This window comes from Ovis canadensis, chromosome 1 (assembly GCF_042477335.2).
Source record: "Ovis canadensis isolate MfBH-ARS-UI-01 breed Bighorn chromosome 1, ARS-UI_OviCan_v2, whole genome shotgun sequence".
Classification (NCBI taxonomy): Eukaryota; Metazoa; Chordata; class Mammalia; order Artiodactyla; family Bovidae; genus Ovis; species Ovis canadensis.
The window spans coordinates 261,488,355-261,509,268 of record NC_091245.1 but is presented as its reverse complement, the minus strand read 5'-3'; the positions used below and the strand labels follow the sequence as shown (position 1 = coordinate 261,509,268).

The 20,914-nt window shown below is 42.2% G+C and overlaps 1 protein-coding gene across 1 annotated transcript in view; it reads right to left on the bottom strand.

Moving 5' to 3' along the window:
* Window positions 1-2,535: 2,535 nt before the first annotated feature.
* The window catches only part of CPNE4 (copine 4), a 624,067-nt gene continuing 605,688 nt past the window's right edge, over window positions 2,536-20,914 (bottom strand). The window contains exons 12-16 of the mRNA XM_069565947.1: window positions 20,575-20,629; window positions 17,533-17,584; window positions 16,359-16,492; window positions 7,985-8,221; window positions 2,536-3,142 (exon numbers count right to left, since the gene is read on the bottom strand). Of these exons, the coding sequence (XP_069422048.1) occupies window positions 3,008-3,142; window positions 7,985-8,221; window positions 16,359-16,492; window positions 17,533-17,584; window positions 20,575-20,629 (613 nt within the window). The 3' untranslated portion in view covers window positions 2,536-3,007. The remainder of the gene's footprint in view (window positions 3,143-7,984; window positions 8,222-16,358; window positions 16,493-17,532; window positions 17,585-20,574; window positions 20,630-20,914) is intronic.

The window sequence follows — 20,914 nt, the reverse complement described above, 5'->3', positions numbered from 1 at the left end:
TGAAAAGGAAAGTCAGCTGCCTTAGGTTCTCCAGAAAACCTGGACTCTGTCCTTACAACCCTGTTTCCCAGATCCCAGTCATCCTGACATGAATGCAGTGGATTCCAACAGATATCTGAGAATGACCTGGTGCCTCATTTTGATTGACAGGCACAGTTACTCAATTCATACCTGTTAAATCTACAGTGGATTTAGCAGAAGTACCTAAATAGACATTTCTCCAAAGAAGACATACAGATAGCCAACACGTATGTGAAATGACATTCAGCATCACTAATTATTAGATAAATGCAAATTAGAATTACAATGAGCTATCACTTCAACCAGTCAGAATGGACATCAGCAAAATAATCCACAAACAGTAAGTGCTGGAGAGGATAAGCACTCCTGCACTGTTGGTGGGAATGTAAATTGGTGCAGCCACTATGGAGAACAGTATGGAGGTTCCTCAAAAAACTAAAAATAGAGCTACCATTTATCATTTGCATTGTGCTTAGTTGCTCAGTCATGTCTGACTCTATGCAACCCATTGGATTGTAGTCCTTCAGGGTCCTCTGTTCATGAAATTCTCCAGGCAAGAATACTGGAGTTGTCACTTCCTTCTCCAGGGGATCTTCCTGACCCAGAGACTGAACCCGCGTCTCCTGTGTCTCCTGCACTGCAAGCAGATTCTTTACCTGCTGAATATGATTCAGCAATCCAATTCCTGGGCATGTATCCAGAGAAACCATAAATCAAAAATCAAAAAGATACATACATCACAATTTCATTGCAAGACTATTTATAATAGCCAAGTCATGGAAATAACCTACCTGTCCATCAACAGCTGAATGGATAAAGAAGAGGTGGCGCATACATACGCAAGGAAATAATGCCATTTGCAGCAACATGGATGAACCTAGAGACTATCTCACTAAGTGAAGTAAGCCAGACAAAGAGAACTATCATTTAACCACATATAAACCACATAAAGAAAACCACATATAAACACTGCTTATATGTGGAATCTAAAAAATGATACAAATGAACTTATTTACAAGACAGATAAACAGACTCACAGACATGGAAAGCAAACTTATGATTACCAAAGGAGAAAGGGAGGAATGGAGAGATAAATTAGGAGTTTGGGACTAGAACACACACACTCATATATAAAAAATAGATAATGAGCAAGGACCTACTCTATAGCACAGAGGAACTATACTCAATATCTTGTAATACTCTATAATGGGAAAGAATCTAAAAAGCTAAATCACTTTGCTGTATACCTGAAGCTAACACAATATTGTAAATCAACTATACTTCAATAAAATTTAAAAAAAAATCTATAGTGGATTTGATGTTGCTCATGAGGCATATTAATAAGTCATTTGTTCTTTCATGCATTTACCCAGTTGATTAGTATTCTATTTATTCTTTAAGCATCAGTCTAATGAATAGTTTTTTATTCATTAAATATATTGCTTACTATGTTCCTGGCACACAGACACGGAAGCTCATGTCCTTGTTTTGGGTTAGAAACAACCATCAGCTATTTCTGGTGAACAGGGTCTAAGTATTTTAATTCCCTGTCTGTTATAAACAAAGATACACATGTTTCTATGGGACTGTTAAAAGATTTATTCCTAACCTGAGACCAAGTAACATACATGAAATAAATCACTGTTCAAAAATGGCCTTAAAAAGAGAAACAAGACTATAACTCTTGGAAAAAATTCTGTAACTACCCAATTTATTCATAATCAATATTTATGATTTTTTTCAGTCATATATTTACCATCATTCCCAAATATGCTTTTGGCCAACATATATTTGTAAGGTTAAGATCTATAATACTGGAAATCATACAAGGTACTTGATTTGCATGTTAAATACTTCCCCCTTACCAAAAAACAAACAGATCTATTGTGCCTTGTCTACCTTCTTGTATCTCTGAACAAAAGTAGGCTCCACCTAGGGCATTTTATACTTGCAAAAAGCTTGCCCATTTCTCTGTAAGAAGATTATACAAGTGAAACCTTCATTCTTTAGGTTCAAGAGTGGCGAGTTTATATCAAAACAAAACACCTCTACCCAAAACAGTCCCAAGCCTTTGTGTTGATGAATTTGCTCTCAGGAGTGATAAGAAGCACAAAGAAGCCCAAGCTAAGCGTAAAGATCAGTCTGGTGGGCCACCTCTCTGAGGAGCCACACCACATGGCCATTTTCTGTGGACAAGTCTCCACTGTCATGGGTCTATTGAAGACTCTTTGAGGTCACACCTAAGGACTGACATAAACATGGGGCCTGAATTGGCATCACCTGAGATTCTGTGATAGCTGCTTAGATCTTGGGCTCACACAGACCTATTGCATTAGTCTAAATTTTAACAAGATCCTCTGGTGAACTGTATACACAAGGAAGTCTAAGAAGTGCTGGACTCGGTGCCCCAGCCCCACTTTAAGAAGATCACCTCTAGCTGGATAAACCTCTTCTTCAGGGGAGACACCATTCCCAGCAGGGAGGAATTATAGATGACAACTGCAAAAAACAGTATGGTTTGTTTTTTTTTTTTATTTTAAACATGCAAAATACAGTCCATGCATCTGCCATTTTAAAAAGTCTCTCATCCTGTAGCAGATAAAACCAAATATGTTTTGGCTATCAACATTCAAGAAATGTTTCAAAATGCTTTACAGTGTAAAGATAATAAGAAATTTAGCAAAATTTCAACAAACCTGTATAAAAAACAGATACAGATAACTTTTTATTTCAAGGCAACATGCTGTAATGTAAAGAGTAAGTTATAATTATCTGTGTTTCTTTGTAAAAAGTCTTTAACAATACAAGGGATTAATGGATCCAGGCCTCAGGGCTACACATGCAAAAAAAATTGTCAGTTAGTTAAAAATCACCAAACGTGCTATTTTTAAATGTGTATTTGTGTGTCTTTTTAAGTACAGGAGTAATAGAAGTATTAAATATTAGCAGGAATAGTATCTGAGAATTCAGTAAAAGTGTGTACAGTTCATGGAGCCAGTGTCCGGGAAGATTCATACATTTCTGATGAACATTTTGGCTTAATCCCTTTGCCATTGTAATAGTCCACGACTTGGTTTGGGACTTCAGCCAACACGCTCTTTGCTAGGGCAGCTGGAGATGCCTGCAGGAAAGAAGAAATCAGCATGACTCTGGCACCTGGTTGAACTAATCTGACCCAAATCAGCCTAAACACTTGAATCCTGCTCTGAACAGCAGGTTTCATTCACTTATTCATTTATTCATCATTCATTCTGTACTTGTCAGCATCTACTCCAAGCAAGAGTTATCAGATTGTTGGAAAGTGAGCTTTTAATTTCATAACTATGTTGTTTGTTTTTTTTTTCATATCTGTCTCAAAATATAGAACTATTCACATCTGAGGATGGGTGAACATTGGATGGTAGGAAGAACTGCCCTGCAGTTTTGTGTTTGAATTACATTCAAATCCAGACACCTATTTATGTTCCAGGCACTCTGGGAGTGTTGATAGTGTCTGTGATTCTTGCCATTAGGGAAGTTACAGTCATGTGAAAGGCTTCCTTGGTGGCTTGCTGCTGCTGCTGCTAAGTCGAGACAGTCGTGTCCAGCTCTGTGCAACCCCATAGACAGCAGCCCACCAGGTTCCCCTCCCTGGGATTCTCCAGGCAAGAACACTGGAGTGGGTTGCCGTTTCCTTCTCCAATGCATGAAAGTGAAAAGTGAAAGTGAAGTCACTCAGTCGTGTCTGACTCTTCGTGACCCCATGGACTGTAGCCCACCAGGCTCCTCCATCCATGGGATTTTCCAGGCAAGAGTACTAGGGTGGGTTGCCATTGCCTTCTCCCTCTTTGGTGACTTAGATGTTAAAGAATCTGATAACAATGTAGGAGATGCGGGTTTGATCCCTGGGTTTGGGAAGATCCTCTGGAGGAGGAAATAGCAACCCACTCCAGTATTCTTGCTTGGAGAATTCCATAGACAGAGGAGTCTGGTAGGTTACAGTCCATGGGGTAACAAAGAGTCAGACACAACTGAGCGACTAACACCCACCCACCCACCCACCCACACACACACACACAGTTATGTGAGGGGAGCCTGGTGAGGCCAAAATGAACTCTCCCATGAGGCAGAACACGATCCACACCACAGAGCAGCAGATCACATCACAAGTGAACTTATTAGAAACTAAGGTCCTTAAACCCATCCCAGAGCTAATGAATCATAATCTGTGTTTTAAGTCAATGCCTAGGTGACTCCTATGCATATTGAAATTTGAGAAGCACTGCCCTAGGGAGTCACAAACACTGTGTGACCAGAGCACAGAAAATCAAGAGCGTAAGTCATCTAGGAGATCACAGCAGGCTTCCAAGAAGAGATAGCGTTTACGTTGGGTATGTTTTGAAACAAGGAGAAGGAGAGGACTGGCGTTTGGTCGTTCTAGGGACAGTGAGTCATCTGATGGGGCTCTGAAGAAAGTGTGTATTAGGGATGCAGCACTGGCTGTGCATTTACCTGGAAAATGAACTTGTGGCTGGGCGATGGAATATACTGAATACTGAGCTAGTTTATATAGCCTTTCTTCTATCAGCATTATAGACTCTAAGCCTTGGGGCAGAGGAAGGTGGAGGCTGACATTTTGCATGGACTCTGGATTCAAGCAGAGCTGGGCTTGACCTCTGACCCTGGCACTCACTAGTAACTGCCTAGCCCCTGGGCAAGTAAGATTGCCTGAATCTCACTGTTAGCAGTTACTGCAGAGGTTGAGAACTTGAGGCAGAGTGCAATGTTTGAGGTCCCTCAGGAAAAATCCTGAAGGAAAGAGGGCTGGCCTAAACGCCAGGTGACAAGGTTTCTAGCTCTTGCCTTCCTTGTCACTCAGCCATTCGACTTTGCTGAGCCCTGATGTTTTGAGACAGGAAAGCAGAGAATAGGAATTCATTCTACCTCAAATATTCTGGGTGGTTCAAAATGCAAGAGATCTTAAAAATTTCAAAAACAATCTGAAAATACTGTGCTTCTAAAGTGACTGCTCACATTTTGAAGATGTCAGTATTTTGACCATTGGCATCCATCAATACTCTTTTATTTTATAAATAGCTGCTCAAGTGTGTTAGATCATGGCCAGCTTGTACACTGGGGAAAACACAAGAGTCCTTTTCTCCCTCTTCTCTCTGGTTGTTGCTCACACAAATGTTAGAAAGATAAAGACTTGATTTCCCAGTCTTCCTGGCATGTAGGGATGCCATATGACCCAATTTCACTATTTGAGACCCAAGTGAAGTTTCCTGGGGGCTGTTTCTTGGAAAGCTCTTCAACAGACATCATCAGTTCTATATCTCTTTCCCCTTCCTTTCTGTCTTGAACTAGAATGTGATTTCTAGAGCTTTGGCAACCATTTTATCATTATGAGGGAATAGCAAACAGAATCTCTAAGTGGTACTGACACTATTGAATCACTGAAAAAACTAGCCAGTAGCCACTAGCCCCTAACATTTAGCTACATGAGAAAAGAAAAGTATATTTGTAATACATAATCAATTTTGACACAATTTATATTTTACTATACTAGATACGTTTGATTATTCTTCATGTGGGGACTATTCCTCTGTATCATAGAATGCTTACAAGTCTCTCTGGCCTCTACCTACTGGATGCAAGTAGCCATCAAAAATGTTTCTAGCCATTGCCAAATTTTTCTGGGGAGAAAAATCATCCTTGGTTAAGAGTAACTCATGTGATCCACTGTGATATGGGTTTGCTGTTATGTTAAGCCAAAAATATTCCTGACTAGTTTGTCGAGTAGAACTTGCTTGGGTGATAATTCTGTATCTATGCTGTCCAATGTGGTAGTCACCAGACACATGGTGTCTCTGAGCCCCTGTGATATGGCTAGTGTAACTAAAAAACCAACTTTTTAATTTTAATGAATTTAAATTTAAATAATCACATGTGGCCCTTTGCTACTGTGTTGGATGGCACAGTTCCCAATGATTCTCCTGCCCTTTGCACACCTGTACTGGTGGTTCTGGTGAGCAAAGACTGCTTGGAGGTCCTCAGGTTGGGCAAAGGAAAAAAATAGGAAAGTAGCTGGCAACAACAGTAATAACAGCTGCATTTATTAACCACCTACATGCACCAGGCGCTGTGCTGAGCTTTATAAAGGCCCTTCTAATCTTCCAAACTGTGTGTCTTTTACCCCATTTTACAAATGAAAGTCTGTGACACAGAGAGGTTAAGTAAATTGCCTTGAGTCACACAGCCCACAGCTTCTGCCTGTCTGAAAGTCTGAGTTACTTTGCAGAGCAGAAAACGAGAGGCAGTTCACAGGTTCCTGGCTGTATGAAATGATATCAGCACCTCATATTGTGCTTTATTTATGGTTTATTGAATTCAGAGTAGATTAGTTTGGATAATGAAATGGTTCTCAGAATCTAATTTGAAATTCAGGAAGATAAGGTGGGTGTTGAGCTCCTGTTGCTCTGCTCTGTGGTCCACAGGAAGCTAGAACCCCGGGGCAGAGGGACAGCCAGCCCACCCCCTTCCTGGCCCCATTAGGCACTTCCTTATTGCAGGTTCCCTCGTCCCCTCCCGCCACCCCACCAAGATCTGCCTTCTTCATGTCGCAATTCTGGCCACGTCTCTGAAGTTTTGTAGTGACGGGGTAGCCCTCCTCAACCACCCACAGATCACTTAGGTGGACACCTGTGTTCCAACTGGGCACTTCTCCAGTAAATTCCCGGGGGAGGTTGGGCCCCTGGCTCCTCATCTCACTGTGGTACCAGTGCAAGCACGCAGCCAGCAGTCTGTAAGTGTGTGAGGGAGAGCAGGGGCTGGAGCGAAGGCTGCAGCCCTACATGGCAAAGAGGCATGTGTGTGTATGTGTGTTTGCAGCGGGTAGGGAGAGGGTGGTTTGGGGAAACTCTTGAACCCCTCATCACTCAGGCAATATGGTGGGTGGTGGTCACTCCTGTGGTATTGTGTCAGCTGACAAGATGGGGCAGGACATTACAGTCTGGAAGAACACCCTCTCCCACCTTGGGCATTACCCTAGCAACTAGCTTCACTGATGGACACAACTGTAGGGGCTTCAGCTCCAGCACACCCTGACTTGACAAAGATGCCCCTACTTGCTGTCCTGGGCAGACACCTTGCGGGCTTGAAACCTCCCCTTGGGCAAGTTGAAGATAGGCTACAGTAGCAGAGGTACCCTTCCCCCAGGCTTACTGCCCACACTTGTGGCAGCTTTCACAATGGGCGTGGAATGAAAGAACACAGGGGACTCTATAACACAGCAGGGCTCTTTAGGGCCACTACCAACCCAGAGGGAAACTTTGTGTGAGTCAGAGAAAAAAATTTCTTTTTTAACCCATTGGTCATAAACCAGTTTTGAGTCTACCTTGGCAAACTGATTCCAGCATTTTCCCCTACTGATCACAATCAACTGTTTAATATTATCCTTTAAACTAACTTTGTCATCTTGCTGGTTCTTTCATTACTGAACCAAATAAATCTTTGATGATGCTTACTATATATTTATAGAGGATTTAGGATTCTATCATTTTGTAAACATACTTTGCCAAGGCAAACACAGGCCTCTGACAGAGCACATGGCTTGACAAGGAGAATTGAGGCTGCATTTCAGCTCCTCTTTCTACTTCAGCCATGCAGGAAACTACAGCTCCTCTTTCTACTTCTCTTGAGCAGGAAACAATCTGTCCAGCTGTATATGCCAGCCTTGGGTACACTGAAGACCCTAAATTATGTAGATGAGGCCAAGTTCCAATGAAAGGTTGGCTACATAGTTAGCATGACTCCTCATCCATAACTCAGGGCATACTTCTTTCTCCAATGAGTCAAGCTTTCATGTCCTAACTGGGAGGTGGCCTGGCCCAGGCAGGTATGGCTGGCATTGCTTCACTACCAGCACTGGTGGAAAAATGGGGGGCTTCTGTTTTCCCAAGGTAAGCCCCCAAAATATGCGTACGTGTTTGAAGTTCCTGAAGGGCACGAACTGGACGATGTCACGGAGAACAGGCTCTCCCTTGGGTGATCTCAGAATCCCATCATCACCGTCCAGCATCTGCATGTCGCTGAAGTCTGCGTTGCCTACTCCCACGATGATGACTGACATGGGGAGGTGGGAGGCATGGACGATGGCCTCCCGCGTGTCGGCCATGTCTGTGATGACCCCATCAGTCAGGATCAGCAGGATGAAGTATTGCTGCCATAGGTCGGACATCAGGAGACAATGGGGACAGAGAGGTGGGGGAGACAAGGACAAAGCCAGTTACACACTCAGTGCACACTGATCACAGCAAAAGTGATGACAAACTTTTCCTGAATGCCTGAGTTTACAGCCCTAAACACCAAAGACAGGATGAATGGAACTTAAAGGCCGGCTCAGTAATTGCAAGTAATCCAAATCCAAATAATCACCTTAGTGATGTTTATAAAGCACAGGGTATAGACAGAATAGTAGAGGAGTCAGGGGCTGGTTTCAAAGCCTCGTTCTCTGAAATGGTGGGAATTTTCCCCTGAATCCTCTGGGTCTCACCCTTTTCATCTCTCACGTGAGTGGTGGAGCTGGATCATTCATAGCATCCTCTTCAGCTTGGAGATTTGCAAATCTAAAGTGGAGCTGCCTAATTTAGCCACCAGCTCCATGTGACTACTGAGGCCTTGAAATGCCGTGAAAGCAGCAGAGAAACAGAATTTTACATTTTATCTCATTCAAATAAATTTAAATTTAACTTAAAAAATGGATACCTGATTGATTTACTGGAAATCTTTTAAGTATATTTGCACAACTATAAATATGTGAATCTAGGGGACATATGTATACCTATGGCTGATTCTTGTTGATATTTGACAGAAAACAACAAATTTCTGCAAAGCAATTATCCTTCAATTAAAAAATAAATTTAAAAATATGTGAATCTACTTTCTCAATTATCAATTTATTGAATCTATATAAGGATCAAGTATTTTTGATGATATTTAGCATCCAAATTGAGATGATATAAGGATAAAGTACACACTAGATTTTGAAGACTTAGTACAAAAAATAACTTAAAATACTTTATTAATAATTTTTATATGGAGTACCTCTTAAGATGATGGTTTTAGTTATGCTGGGTTAAATAAAATGTTATTAAAATGAATTTTCCTGTTTCTCTGCAGCTTTAAACTGTGACTACTGGAGAATTAAAAATTTCTGCACACCTCCCACTCTATTTCTAGAGGATGAACATGAACATGAAGTCACTCAGTCGTGTCTGACTCTTTGCGACCCCATAGACTGTAGCCTACCTGGCTCCTCAGTCCATGGAATTTTCCAGGCAAGAATATTGGAGTGGGTTGCCATTTCATTCTCCAGGGGATCTTCCCAACCCAGGGATGGAACCCAGGTCTCCCACACTATAGGCAGATGCTTTACCGTCTGAGCCACCAGGGAAGCCCCAAACAAGAATACTGAAGTGGGTTGCCATTCCCTTCTCCAGGGGACCTTCCCGACCCAGGGATTGAACTCGGATCTCCCGCACTGTAGGCAGACACTTTACCTACTGACACTTTACCCTGAGCCACCAGGGAAGTCAGAGGATGGCACTGCACTAAAGCCCTAGGAGAGGTGAGGATTGTGGGCTCTCCTTCTTTAGATCGTGTGCCCTGGACTGGTGAGTGGCCTGCAGGTGGCTGCCCTTCTCCAAGGATGGGGACAGAAGGCTCTTCCTACTCTAAATTATGGCTGAACAGGCTTGTAGGAGTCTCATCTGAGACGGAGACTGGACAGGAGGCTCCATACTCATCAGTACAGGGAGGGCTAGGGAAGGGCTATGGGGTCTGAAGAGGGAAAGTTCAGGGAGGACCTCACTGTCCTTAGTTATTAGAGGCATCATGACAGCATCTCGGATGAGAAGGGATTCGGGAATGAGGTTACTGAGATGCTGCTCACACCAAACTCTAAAGAACTTTTAATGTAAACTTTGCAATATGCTCATCTACAGGGAATAAATGTGGGATGGTGAAATCACTCCAAGTTGCCACATTTCAAAGGAGGAAGGCTAGATAGAAAATCACATGTTGAACACATCTGGTTTTGAGAATCACACTTAAAAGTTTGCATATAGGGCTGGTAGTGCTAAAGAGTTCTCATTTTTCTCTGTGAGCCTGAAAAAAATATTTTAAACAAAACAATGCAGTCAAAATACAACTGGAGAGAAGAGAAATTCATACTATGATGAAGACAGACACATGTCCTTAATGCTTTTCATACAGTTTAATATAGAGGCAAATTCTGTTCCATGTCTGCTAATTACCCACCCCTAGTTCTAACTGAACAATTTTTAAATTCATTTGAATTATCAATTTTCATCCATACCTATGCTTTTGGAGTCTTACACATTCACAGAGAAAGTGGTCTGGGAGTTTGGAGGAAGGTTTTAATCAGAGAAAGTGATGGAGGAGCTACGGAGGTGCAGGGAAAGAAGCCAAAGGAGGCAACTTGGTGGCTTAGGGATGGATGGATGTGATGCAGGAAATACCAGAGTCATAAATGACTCTTTGCAGGGTGTGCCTTGGAGGCTATAACAGGTACCAAATCTGGTTGGAGCCTCCTCCTGATTCCTGAGCAGGTGGCCTTGTGAGTGAATCACACTTCTGCACCCCCACCATTCACTCCTCGCCCTCCCCTAACTCCTGTCTGGTCTGATCTTCATGGTTCAGGGCATGGATCTCCCCTACCTGTCCCCTACAATACCTCCAGGAGCAAACAACCTGACAATCACACCACCATATCGAGGAATTTATAGTTGTCATTGTCTAGATAGGGTGTTGGGAAAGTATTTTCTGTAAAGGGGCTATGATAAATACTTTAGGCTATGTGGGCCATAATGGTGTCTGTGGCAATGACCTAACTCTGCCTGTTAGAATGAAAATAGCCATAAATATTACTTAATAGGAATGTGCATGGCTGTGTTCCAATAAAACTTTATTGAGGGACACAAGATTGAATGTCATATAACTTTTGTGTGCCATGAAATATGATTCTCCTTTTGATTTTTTTTCAACCATTTAAAACTGTAGAAGCCATTATTCACTAACTGAGAAACAGGTTGCAGAATGTTGCTGGCTTTTCATTTAGAGCAGGGATTCTTTTTTTCTTTCCAGTAATTTTTATTCATTCTTTTTTAAAATATAAATTTATTTATTTTAATTGGAGGTTAATTACTTTATAATATTGCATTGGTTTTGCCATACATCAACATGAATCCACCACAGGTATACACGTGTTCTCCATCCTGAACCCTCCTCCCTCCCCGTACCATCCCTCTGGGTCATCTCAGTGCACCAGCCCCAAGCATCCAGTATCATGCATCAAACCTGGACTGGTGATTCGTTTCATATATGATATTGTATATGTTTTAATGCCATTCTCCCAAATCATCCCACCCTCTCCCTCTCCCACAGAGTCCAAAAGACTGTGGAAACTGGAGCCTATTCATTCTTTACTTCTCTCTCATTTGCCTTGATTTTGTTTTTTTAAATTTATTTTTTTTTAATTGAAGGATAATTGCTTTACAGATTTTTTTGTTTGTTTGTTTCTGCCAAACGTCAGGACGAAGCAGCCATAGGTATACATATGTAACAACCTAGAGAGGTGGGATGGTGAGGGAGATGGGAGGGAGGTTCAAGAGGTAGAGCAGGGATTCTTAGCCTGGGCTTGCAGACTGTTGAACTGAAATAATTTCAGGCCATCTGCACAGTTGGGGTAAATTAAAGTTGTGTTTTCACTTACCTTTAACTAAAAATGTATCATTTTTCAATTCTGAGTATAATCAACAAGTAAAATTGGTTTTCACTGTACTTGTACTGAGTCACCAATAGAAATCACATAATATGTTCCTGTCATAAAACAGTGTATCATTTACATTCAACATTACTTAGAAATAACAGAATTATTAGGCCAGGCACTAATCTCACAATTTAAATTTATTGCTATATTTATGATGCTTCTATATCACATTTAAAAATATTTAGCTAACTGCTTTTCAACATAATTGGTTTACTTTATAACATTTGTTTTATTCTGTGCATTTAAAGGCCATTCTGAGGAGGGGGTCCATGGGCTTTACCAGCTGCTAATGGTGTCCATGGATCAAAAAGGGTTAAGAAGTTCTGGTCTGAAGAGACTGTCAAGACTCTAGACCTGATCCTTCCAGGTTTAATCTAGCTAAAGGTAATAGGCTGCAGACTGCTGGATCGAAACCCTGATGGAAATTTCCGATAAAGCTTGCAGTAACACTTGCTTCCAAAGTCAGGCTAGGAAAATGCTCATGGGTGAAACATTATAGTCTGAATGTACTTGAGGTCCTGTTTAAATAATGAGGGAATTTTTTCTTTCTAGAAGAGTTTCATACAACTGGGGAAAAAATCCTATAGCCACAGACTTCCTGACACCACTTGCCTATAAGGTTCAAGGTTAGGACACTTAACAATCAGTGATAACAAGGGGCCCTGGACCACACTCTGTTAATAAGATAACAGAAACTCTGGGGGAAAGCATCAGTGTTCCTGGCATATAAGAATGAGATATGGATTAGATCCTTTCAGTACTGTTTTCTGATCTGTCCTTTCAGAGCAGACCCACCTGACCCTGGAGGAGTAAGTGATGCCCAAAACCTCATTCTGGTTTCTGCTAATCCAGAATGCACACCTATGTCAGATTCTCTTTACTCCTGTGAGTGTTGGTACCCTAAAGAGGCTGAGATAACTCAGTTCTCAAACTGGGCTCCATGGAGCCCTAGGGATGCCTTGGATCCTCTTAAGGATAAAGCCCCTCTAAGTGTGGGCCCCACCCCTTAGCCCAGATTCAGTCAGAACAGTCTGTTTTCTTAAAATCTATATGTTTGGTTTCTAAGCAAGATATTATTTGAAGAATTTGAGGTTCTGGTAATTTAAAGGGGGTTAATCAAAACCACAATGAGGTACCATTTCACACCAGTCAAAATGGCTGCTATCCCAAAGTCTACAAGCAATAAATGCTGGAGAGGGTGTGGAGAAAAGGGAACCCTCTTACATTGTTGGTGGGAATGCAAACTAGTATAGCCACTACAGAGAATAGTGTGGAGATTCCTTAAAAAACTGGAAATAGAACTGCCTTATGACCCAGCAATCCCACTGCTGGGCATACACATTGAGGAAACCAGAATTGAAAGAGACACATGTACCCCAATGTTCATTGCAGCACTGTTTATAATAGCCAGGACATGGAAGCAACCTAGATGTCCATCAGCAGATGAATGGATAAGAAAGCTGTGGTACATATACACAATGGAATATTACTCAGCCATTAAAAATAATACATTTGAATCAGTTCTAATGAGGTGGATAAAACTGGAGCCTATTATACAGAGTGAAGTAAGCCAGAAAGAAAAACACCAATGCAGTATACTAACACATATATATGGAATTTAGAAAGCTGGTAATGATAACCCTGTATGCAAGACAGCAAAAGAGACACAGATGTATAGAACAGTCTTTTGGACTCTGTGGGAGAGGGTGAGGGTGGGATGATTTGGGAGAATGGCATTGAAACATGTATATTATCATATGGGAAACAAATCGCCAGTCCAGGTTCATAGCATGATACAGGGTGCTCAGGGCTGGTGCACTGGGATGACCCAGAGAGATGGAATGGGGAGAGAGGTGGGAGGGGGGTTCAGAATGGGGAACACATGTGCACCCGTGGCAGATTCATGTCAATGTATGGCAAAACCAATACAATATTGTGAAGTAATTAGCCTCCAATTAAAATAAATAAATTCATATTAAAAAAGAAAAAAAAATAAAGGGGGTTAAAATAAATGAAATACTGATCTTGTCCAACCCTATCCCTAAACCTTGCATCTGTGAGGATTCAGAATTTCTCCAAGGCCTCTTGGGTTTGGTAAGATGGAGCTGCTATTGACTTTGACAAGTGTGGTCTTCAGAGTGGTGTCAGGAGCAAAGTTTGGATGATATGGGTAGAGGCACCAGTGGAAAGAGAGATGGAGATGGTGAGTATGGGCAGTTCTTTCAGTGAATTTTGCTCAAAAAGAGTAAAATAAGGGGCAGTAGCTAAAGGGTAGAGTGGTGTCAAGGGAGAGCTTTGAACTTAAGCAAGAGAAATTACAACATGTTTTATTTGCTAATAGGAATGAGTCTTCAGTAGAAAGAGAAGTAGATGATAAGGAGAGAAAGGGAATGCAAGTATGAGGTCACTGTTCCTGGATAGTTGGGAGGTGTGTGCTGCAGTGCACAGAGCAGACACCACTGTGAGATGGGACTATGTACAGCCCATCGTAACATGAGGGATGCTGAGAACACAGGCAGAGAGCATGGGGGAAAGATGGGCTCACATAAGAAGGTGAGGCAGCAGTATATCATGTTCTTTATGCAAATATAGTGTTGTGGAATCCAGGATAAAATCATAAAGAAAATTTCAGACATCATTAATATTCTGCTAAATCTGAAAAACATTTCAGTTCAGTTCAGTTCAGTTGCTCAGTCGTGTCTCACTCTTTGTGACCTCACGAACCACAGCACGCCAGGCCTCCCTGTCCATCACCAAATCCTGGGGTCCACCCAAACCCATGCCCATCGAGTCGGTGATGTTATCCCCTTCTCCTCCTGTCCTCAATCTTTCCCAGCATCAGGGTCTTTTCAAATGAGTCAGCTCTTCATATCAGGTGGCCAAAGTATTGGAGTTTCTGCTTCAACATCAGTCCCACCAATGAACACCCAGGACTGATCTCCTTTAGGATGGACTGGTTGGATCTCCTTGCAGTGCAAGGGACTCTCAAGAGTCTTCTCCAACACCACACTTTAAAAGCATCAATTCTTCAGTGCTCAGCTTTCTTTCTAGCCCAACTCTCACATCCATACATGACCACAGGAAAAACCATAGCCTTGACTAGACAGACCTTTGTTGGCAAAGTACTGTCTCTGCTTTTTAATATGCTGTCTAGGTTAGTCATAACTTTCCTTCCAATGAGTAAGCGTCTTTTAATTTCATGGCTTCAGTCACCATCTGCAGTGATTTTGGAGCCCCCCAAAATAAAGTCTGACACTCTTTCCTTTGTTTCCCCATCTATTTGCCTTGAAGTGATGGGACCAGATGCCATGATCTTAGTTCTCTGAATGTTGAGCTTTAAGCCAACTTTTTTACTCTTCTCTTTCACTTTCATCAAGAAGCTCTTTAGTTCGTCTTTACTTTCTGCCATAAGGGTGGTGTCATCTGCATATTTGAGGTTATTGATATTTCTCCCGGCAATCTTGATTCCAGCTTGTGCTTCTTCCAGCCCAGCGTTTCTCATGATGTACTCTGCATATAAGTTAAATAAGCAGGGTGACAATATACAGCCTTGACGTACTCCTTTCCCTATTTGGAACCAGTCTGTTGTTCCATGTCCAGTTCTAACTGTTGCTTCCTGACCTGCATACAGGTTTCTCAAGAAGCACATAATGATGGTATTAAAAAAAGATACATAGAAAAATTATTATATTATGGTAATAAATGTAACTCTAATGTAATTGGGTGGCGCTTCCCACGTAGTGCTAGTGTTAAAGAACCCGCCTGCTTGTGCAGGAGATGTAAGAGACACAAATTTGATCCCTGGGTCAGGAAGATCCCTTGGAGAAGGGCATGGCAACCCATTCCAATATTCTTGCCTGGAGAATCCCATGGACACACAGAGTCTGGCGGGGTACAGTTCATGAGGTCACAAAGAGTCAGACACAACTAAGTGACTTAGCATGCATACCACATATTAGGAAAAAAACCAAACTCTGGCCTTTCAGCTTTGGTTTGCATTTTTCTTAAGAAAACCACCAATAGGACCTCAAACAAATCTTCCCCATGATGTTGTGTGTTACTTCACTTGATTACTAGGTAGAAGAATAACCCATCATTTTATTTCACTTCCATCTGTAGTCTGGATACCCTGGAAGTTAAGCTGAGTTTTGTTTTTCTTTTTTTTTCCTTCCCAGGAACTGAAGATGGGTTGAGCATTGTGACATGGACTTACACTCCAGAGAGTATAGAGGCTTCCCTTGTTCAGTGCCTGCTGTGTTCAGGTAATGTTGAAGACATTTGAGTTGTGTCATCCCTAAACCTCATGTTAATTCAGCAGAGACGGGCATGATTATCTCCATTTTTCAGATGAGGAGACTGAGGACTGGGGAGGGAAGTTTAAATCATTTATTCAAACTTATGCAGGTAAAAATGCAGATTCTTTGTCAGAGTGGGGCGAGTGCTATGGCCAGTATCCAGGGGAGGAAGGGTAGGTACGCACTAGTAGGCAGACCACCCCTCTCCTTACCGACGCCTCCTTGGTGTTGGTCTCCTCTGATGCTGACTTGGCCACCTTCTGGATGATAGGAGCGATGTTGGTGGGGCCGTAGAGCTGGAGTTTGGGAAGGCAGCTCTGATAGGCTTCCACAACTCCTTGAATCCCTGAGGTAAAATTGGCAAAGATCAATAGCTAAATAGTCTTCGAAATATATTTAAGAATACACACATATACACACGAAGCATTAACTTCCCTCAAAGAGTCCTTATCAACAGCACATTTATGTTCTTAAGATAAAAAAGAAAACATCACATCTGGGCTGGTGTTTCTGCCTCCATTCCACTAAAATCATTCTCTTTATGCATTTTAGTTATTTTTTGAAATTGGCTTGGAAAGAATTTATTAATGAATGATTGTGTTTCCTACAGAATACAAACAAGCCTTTTTCTGACAAGGAGAATACTCTAGACCCAGTTAAAAAAAATGGCAGTTACAAACCTATGTATTCCCAAAACTTTTGTATACTTTCAAATATAAGGGATTCATGCTGGGGATATTTTGCAACCCTACAGCTTAAAACTCAGAGAGAAATCTTTTAGTCAGATCTCATCCTCTTAAAAGGTTCACGTTAAAAGTGATCATTTTTACAGGTGAAGAAACTGAAGCTCAGAGAGGTTTGTTGCAGACTCAGGATTCACACAGGTGTGTCTTGCTCTAAGGGCCATGCTCAAGGCTTTAACGTTTCTCTAGTTTTCACACCACCCTGTTGACTCTAGTACACCCGTCCCAGGCCAGCTATGTGAATAATGTATACATACAGCCATCTCTCCAGAGGCTAAAGTCTTTGTGGGCAGGAATTGTACCTTCCTCTTTCATAAGCTCAAGGCATGTCAGGCACATAGTAGCTGCTCCCCAAACGTGTGATGGATGAGGAAACCCTCAGGGTTTTTTTTTTTTTTTTTTTTTTTGGCCAGAGGAATCCAGAATTGGGATTGATATTCTTGCTCTAAGCTCAAGACCTCTTCTGCATTCTGTCTTTTCCAGGTCTTATGCCTCTGCTCTCTTGTTATTTGGGTCCAGGGAGCCTAATTCTCTGCTGTGGACAATCATCACTGACACACTGCATCAGGAGAGAGACACTAAGATGGGAAAAGGGGAAGGGAAGGGCTGTGGGACCCTGGCTCCCTTTCACATCGTGATTTACCTGCACATTCCGGGTTGTCTTCATTAAAGTTGATGGCGAAGTCATGAGAGACCTGGACACCAATTAAAATTTACAAAAGGAAGACAGGAGAATGACAACATTAATCCAGTCAGGGGGCACTAGGGTTAGAGTCTGCAAACAGAAGCTCATTACATTCATTTTGTGTCAAGCAGCAGGAACCATTTTAAGCCTTTACAGAATCTCTCTGAGATGGAGGGTGGATTCTAAGCTCCCTGTGGAGTTGAGGTGACAGGGAGATTTTCTAGAATCAGATAAATGCTGGCAGGGGAGGGAGAATAAGGTATATGAAAAAAAATACAAGGAAAGATTTCAGAAAAATGTTAACTCCAAATAGCTTCAAGAGAGAAGTGGCCTCAGAACAGAGGCTAGATTTGGCTGACTTCTATTTGGACCAAGTGATTAAAAAATGATAACTCAATAACCCAAGCTGTCTGCTCGAGATGGCTATGCTTACAAAGGCTCCAGCTAAGCTGTTGACATTTACGACTCATTCTAACATAATATATAGAACTGCTGGGCAGGAGGATTTTCACATACATTCAGGTAAAAATAGACTCTAGCTTTTGGAAAAGTAATAAAGTAACATAATTTGGAAACTTCCAATACAGATTCCTCTACCTGGTGGGACCTATGTACAATACAAGGTTAAATAATATGTGGCTTATTTTTTTGTTTCTAAAACTTGATAAAATAAGAGGTGTGTCCTGGCATCTAGATATTTTTATTGGGTCACATGGAATTTTACTGAGGTTTCCATTTCAAAGGCTATTTCCCAAAGCACTGAATCTCTGGGGCCTAGAAAATAAGTCATTGTGGTAAAAATCCATTTTTTCCCAGTGGGGGTCAGAGCTGATGCTGTTGGTGCCTTACCCACATTTCCTTGCCCTTGGCTCTTCCAGGCAACTCAATCAACTGTCAGTTATCTTACCTGGTTTATTTACCTTAATTTTTCCTTGGGCTTCCAGAGCTGGTGTGGCTTACCCAAGTTACAGGCAAAAAGTGTTGGGGAATTAATGTCCCCTGAGAGTAATGTCCCTGGAGAATAGCTCTTTATCATGGGCTAACAGGAGGCTGTGAATCAGTATCCCAGCCCTCTAATCCCTTGGGGTCTGTGTGTACTCTGCACTGTCTCCCAGGATCTGGCTTTGGCTGTCCATGCTGGTAATGACTTGTTAGAAAACCCTATATTGACTTCTTCCCATTTCCCCTCTCTCTACTGAGGCTTTCTCTACTTCTCAAATAAACTGCTTGGTTCCTAATCCTTGCTGCAAGGTCCCTGGAGAGTGCAAACTAAGACAGAGGTGATTGTGACTCAGTTTCAATGCAAACTGAGATTTTATCCTGAAGAAATAAGTCATGGTAACCTCATAAATTCTCTGGGGGCACCTGAGTTGCTGAGACCATCAGGGCCTGTCTGGAGCAGAGGGGAGATGAGGCATGGAGATGAGGCATGGAAAAGGGGTATCTGAATGGCTTTGGGGGAATAGAGTGAGGATGCATAAGGGATGCCTGGTAGGGTAGCAGGAAGAAGTTAGCTGTCAGGCAGAGTGGATCAGGAGGGGGATAAGAACTTTAGCTAACAGCTAGAAGAAGTTGCTTTAGGAGGGGGACCAGGCAGATGTCAGGGATGAGGACAAGAAGGCCTGGAGCCAGGTAAGCCACACACCTCTATCCTCAGCCCCACTGGGCCAAGGCTACCTAGGGGGATTGGGGAGTATGCTTACACATTTCAGGGCAGCTGGACTGGTGGTTGTCCAGGTTCAATTTCAGGCTAGAGGGTTAGCAGTTCTGTGAGGAAGGTGGGCACCCACCTGCCCACATCCTGGAACTGATACCCCATCTGAAGGGGACTGCATCTCCTGAGCTCTGGTTAATTCTTTTAGGTATGATCTTTTAATTTTAGTATTGCCAGGTCTTTCAGTTTTTCCAGAGAAGCCAGAAATCTGACATTTTCATGAAATTGTCTAATTCTTAAAAAAAAAAAAGTCTCAGAATATATTTGTGGACTGATTAACACCTATAAGCCAACAGTTAACAACACTTGATCTATATTCTTCCCCCACCATGTGCTCCATTTCCAACAAATGCTTCCAGAATTCTATAGCATGGCCAGCAGGGAGAACAGTGTGGGGCATAGGCAAACAAGAAGGAGGACAGGTCATGGAGACAGGCTACTCCATCACTGCTCACTCCAGCGGGAAAAAGAAGGTGGACTCCTTTTTTCATGAAAGGCCTTCAGTCTGACTGCTGTGGGGTGGGAGCAAAAGTTGGCATCTGCTTCCTGATGTGCAGCTCAGATTATTAGGTCAGTAAAAGAGAAATTGATGACCGGGCAGTATTGCTTGCATTTATTAGGGACTGCAGAGGCCTCCTGAGGAACAGGGGTCCCTGCTCCTCCCCACGATTCTCCCACCCAGACCATCTGGTATACCAGATGGGAGAGTGCCTCAGCCCCACTGCAGCACAAATCTCTCCATATACAGTCTTGGCCTTCTTTGTGTCATGAGAAATCGGCATCAAGGTCAAATAGGATTCCAGTGTTTTTACAGTAGCCTTTCAGCTCCAAATTCTCTGAACCCAAGTAGCTCTTTCCTCAGGATTTCTCTGTATCTCCCACACAAGACTGGCACTTAGGAACTTGGGATGAGGGAGTCTGTCTGAAAATCACTGTCATGGATTTTCACTGTCAGAATGGTCAGTAGGGTCTTTCTCCAGGAGAGATCTGAATAGATGGGCTCTGAGCCATTGAAGATCAATTTCCAAGTGTTTCCACAGTCTCTGACATGTCTATATGAAGCTAAACAATGGAAGTTTTCATTTGGAATTAACTCTGAGACAGCCCATCGAGAATCCCAAGAGAATGGGTGACATCTACACACCAGCTGGAGGAGCTAACCTCACTGGTTGTGAAGATCACTTCTGACTATGGGCCTTTACATGATTATATTAAAGGTTGAAAGTGTGGGACTTCTGTGAGGGAAACCCACGCCATCGTTTGTTTATATTAAAACACCCACTCACCGTGTACTCTGGGGGTATCCTGGCACCGAACCCAAAGGCTGGGAACATTTTGTCACTGAAATTAAAAAAGAAGTTGCTGTATTTTTTCATCTAATGAGAAAGAAAAACATAAACCTGCATTGCCTCCCTAGAACAGGTCATTATGCCAAATGCTAACTCATGCTTTTTGATTACTTGTGGTAACAGGGGACAGCAATAGAGTGGAAAACTGAAATAAAGAAATAATCCCCAAAGCTCATCACTTTACTGCTTTCCTATACTATAGGTGAGAAGTGAGTAGGAGAAGAATGAACATTGATTGGCACAGTACCAGATATGATGCTAGGCCATGTCTATACTT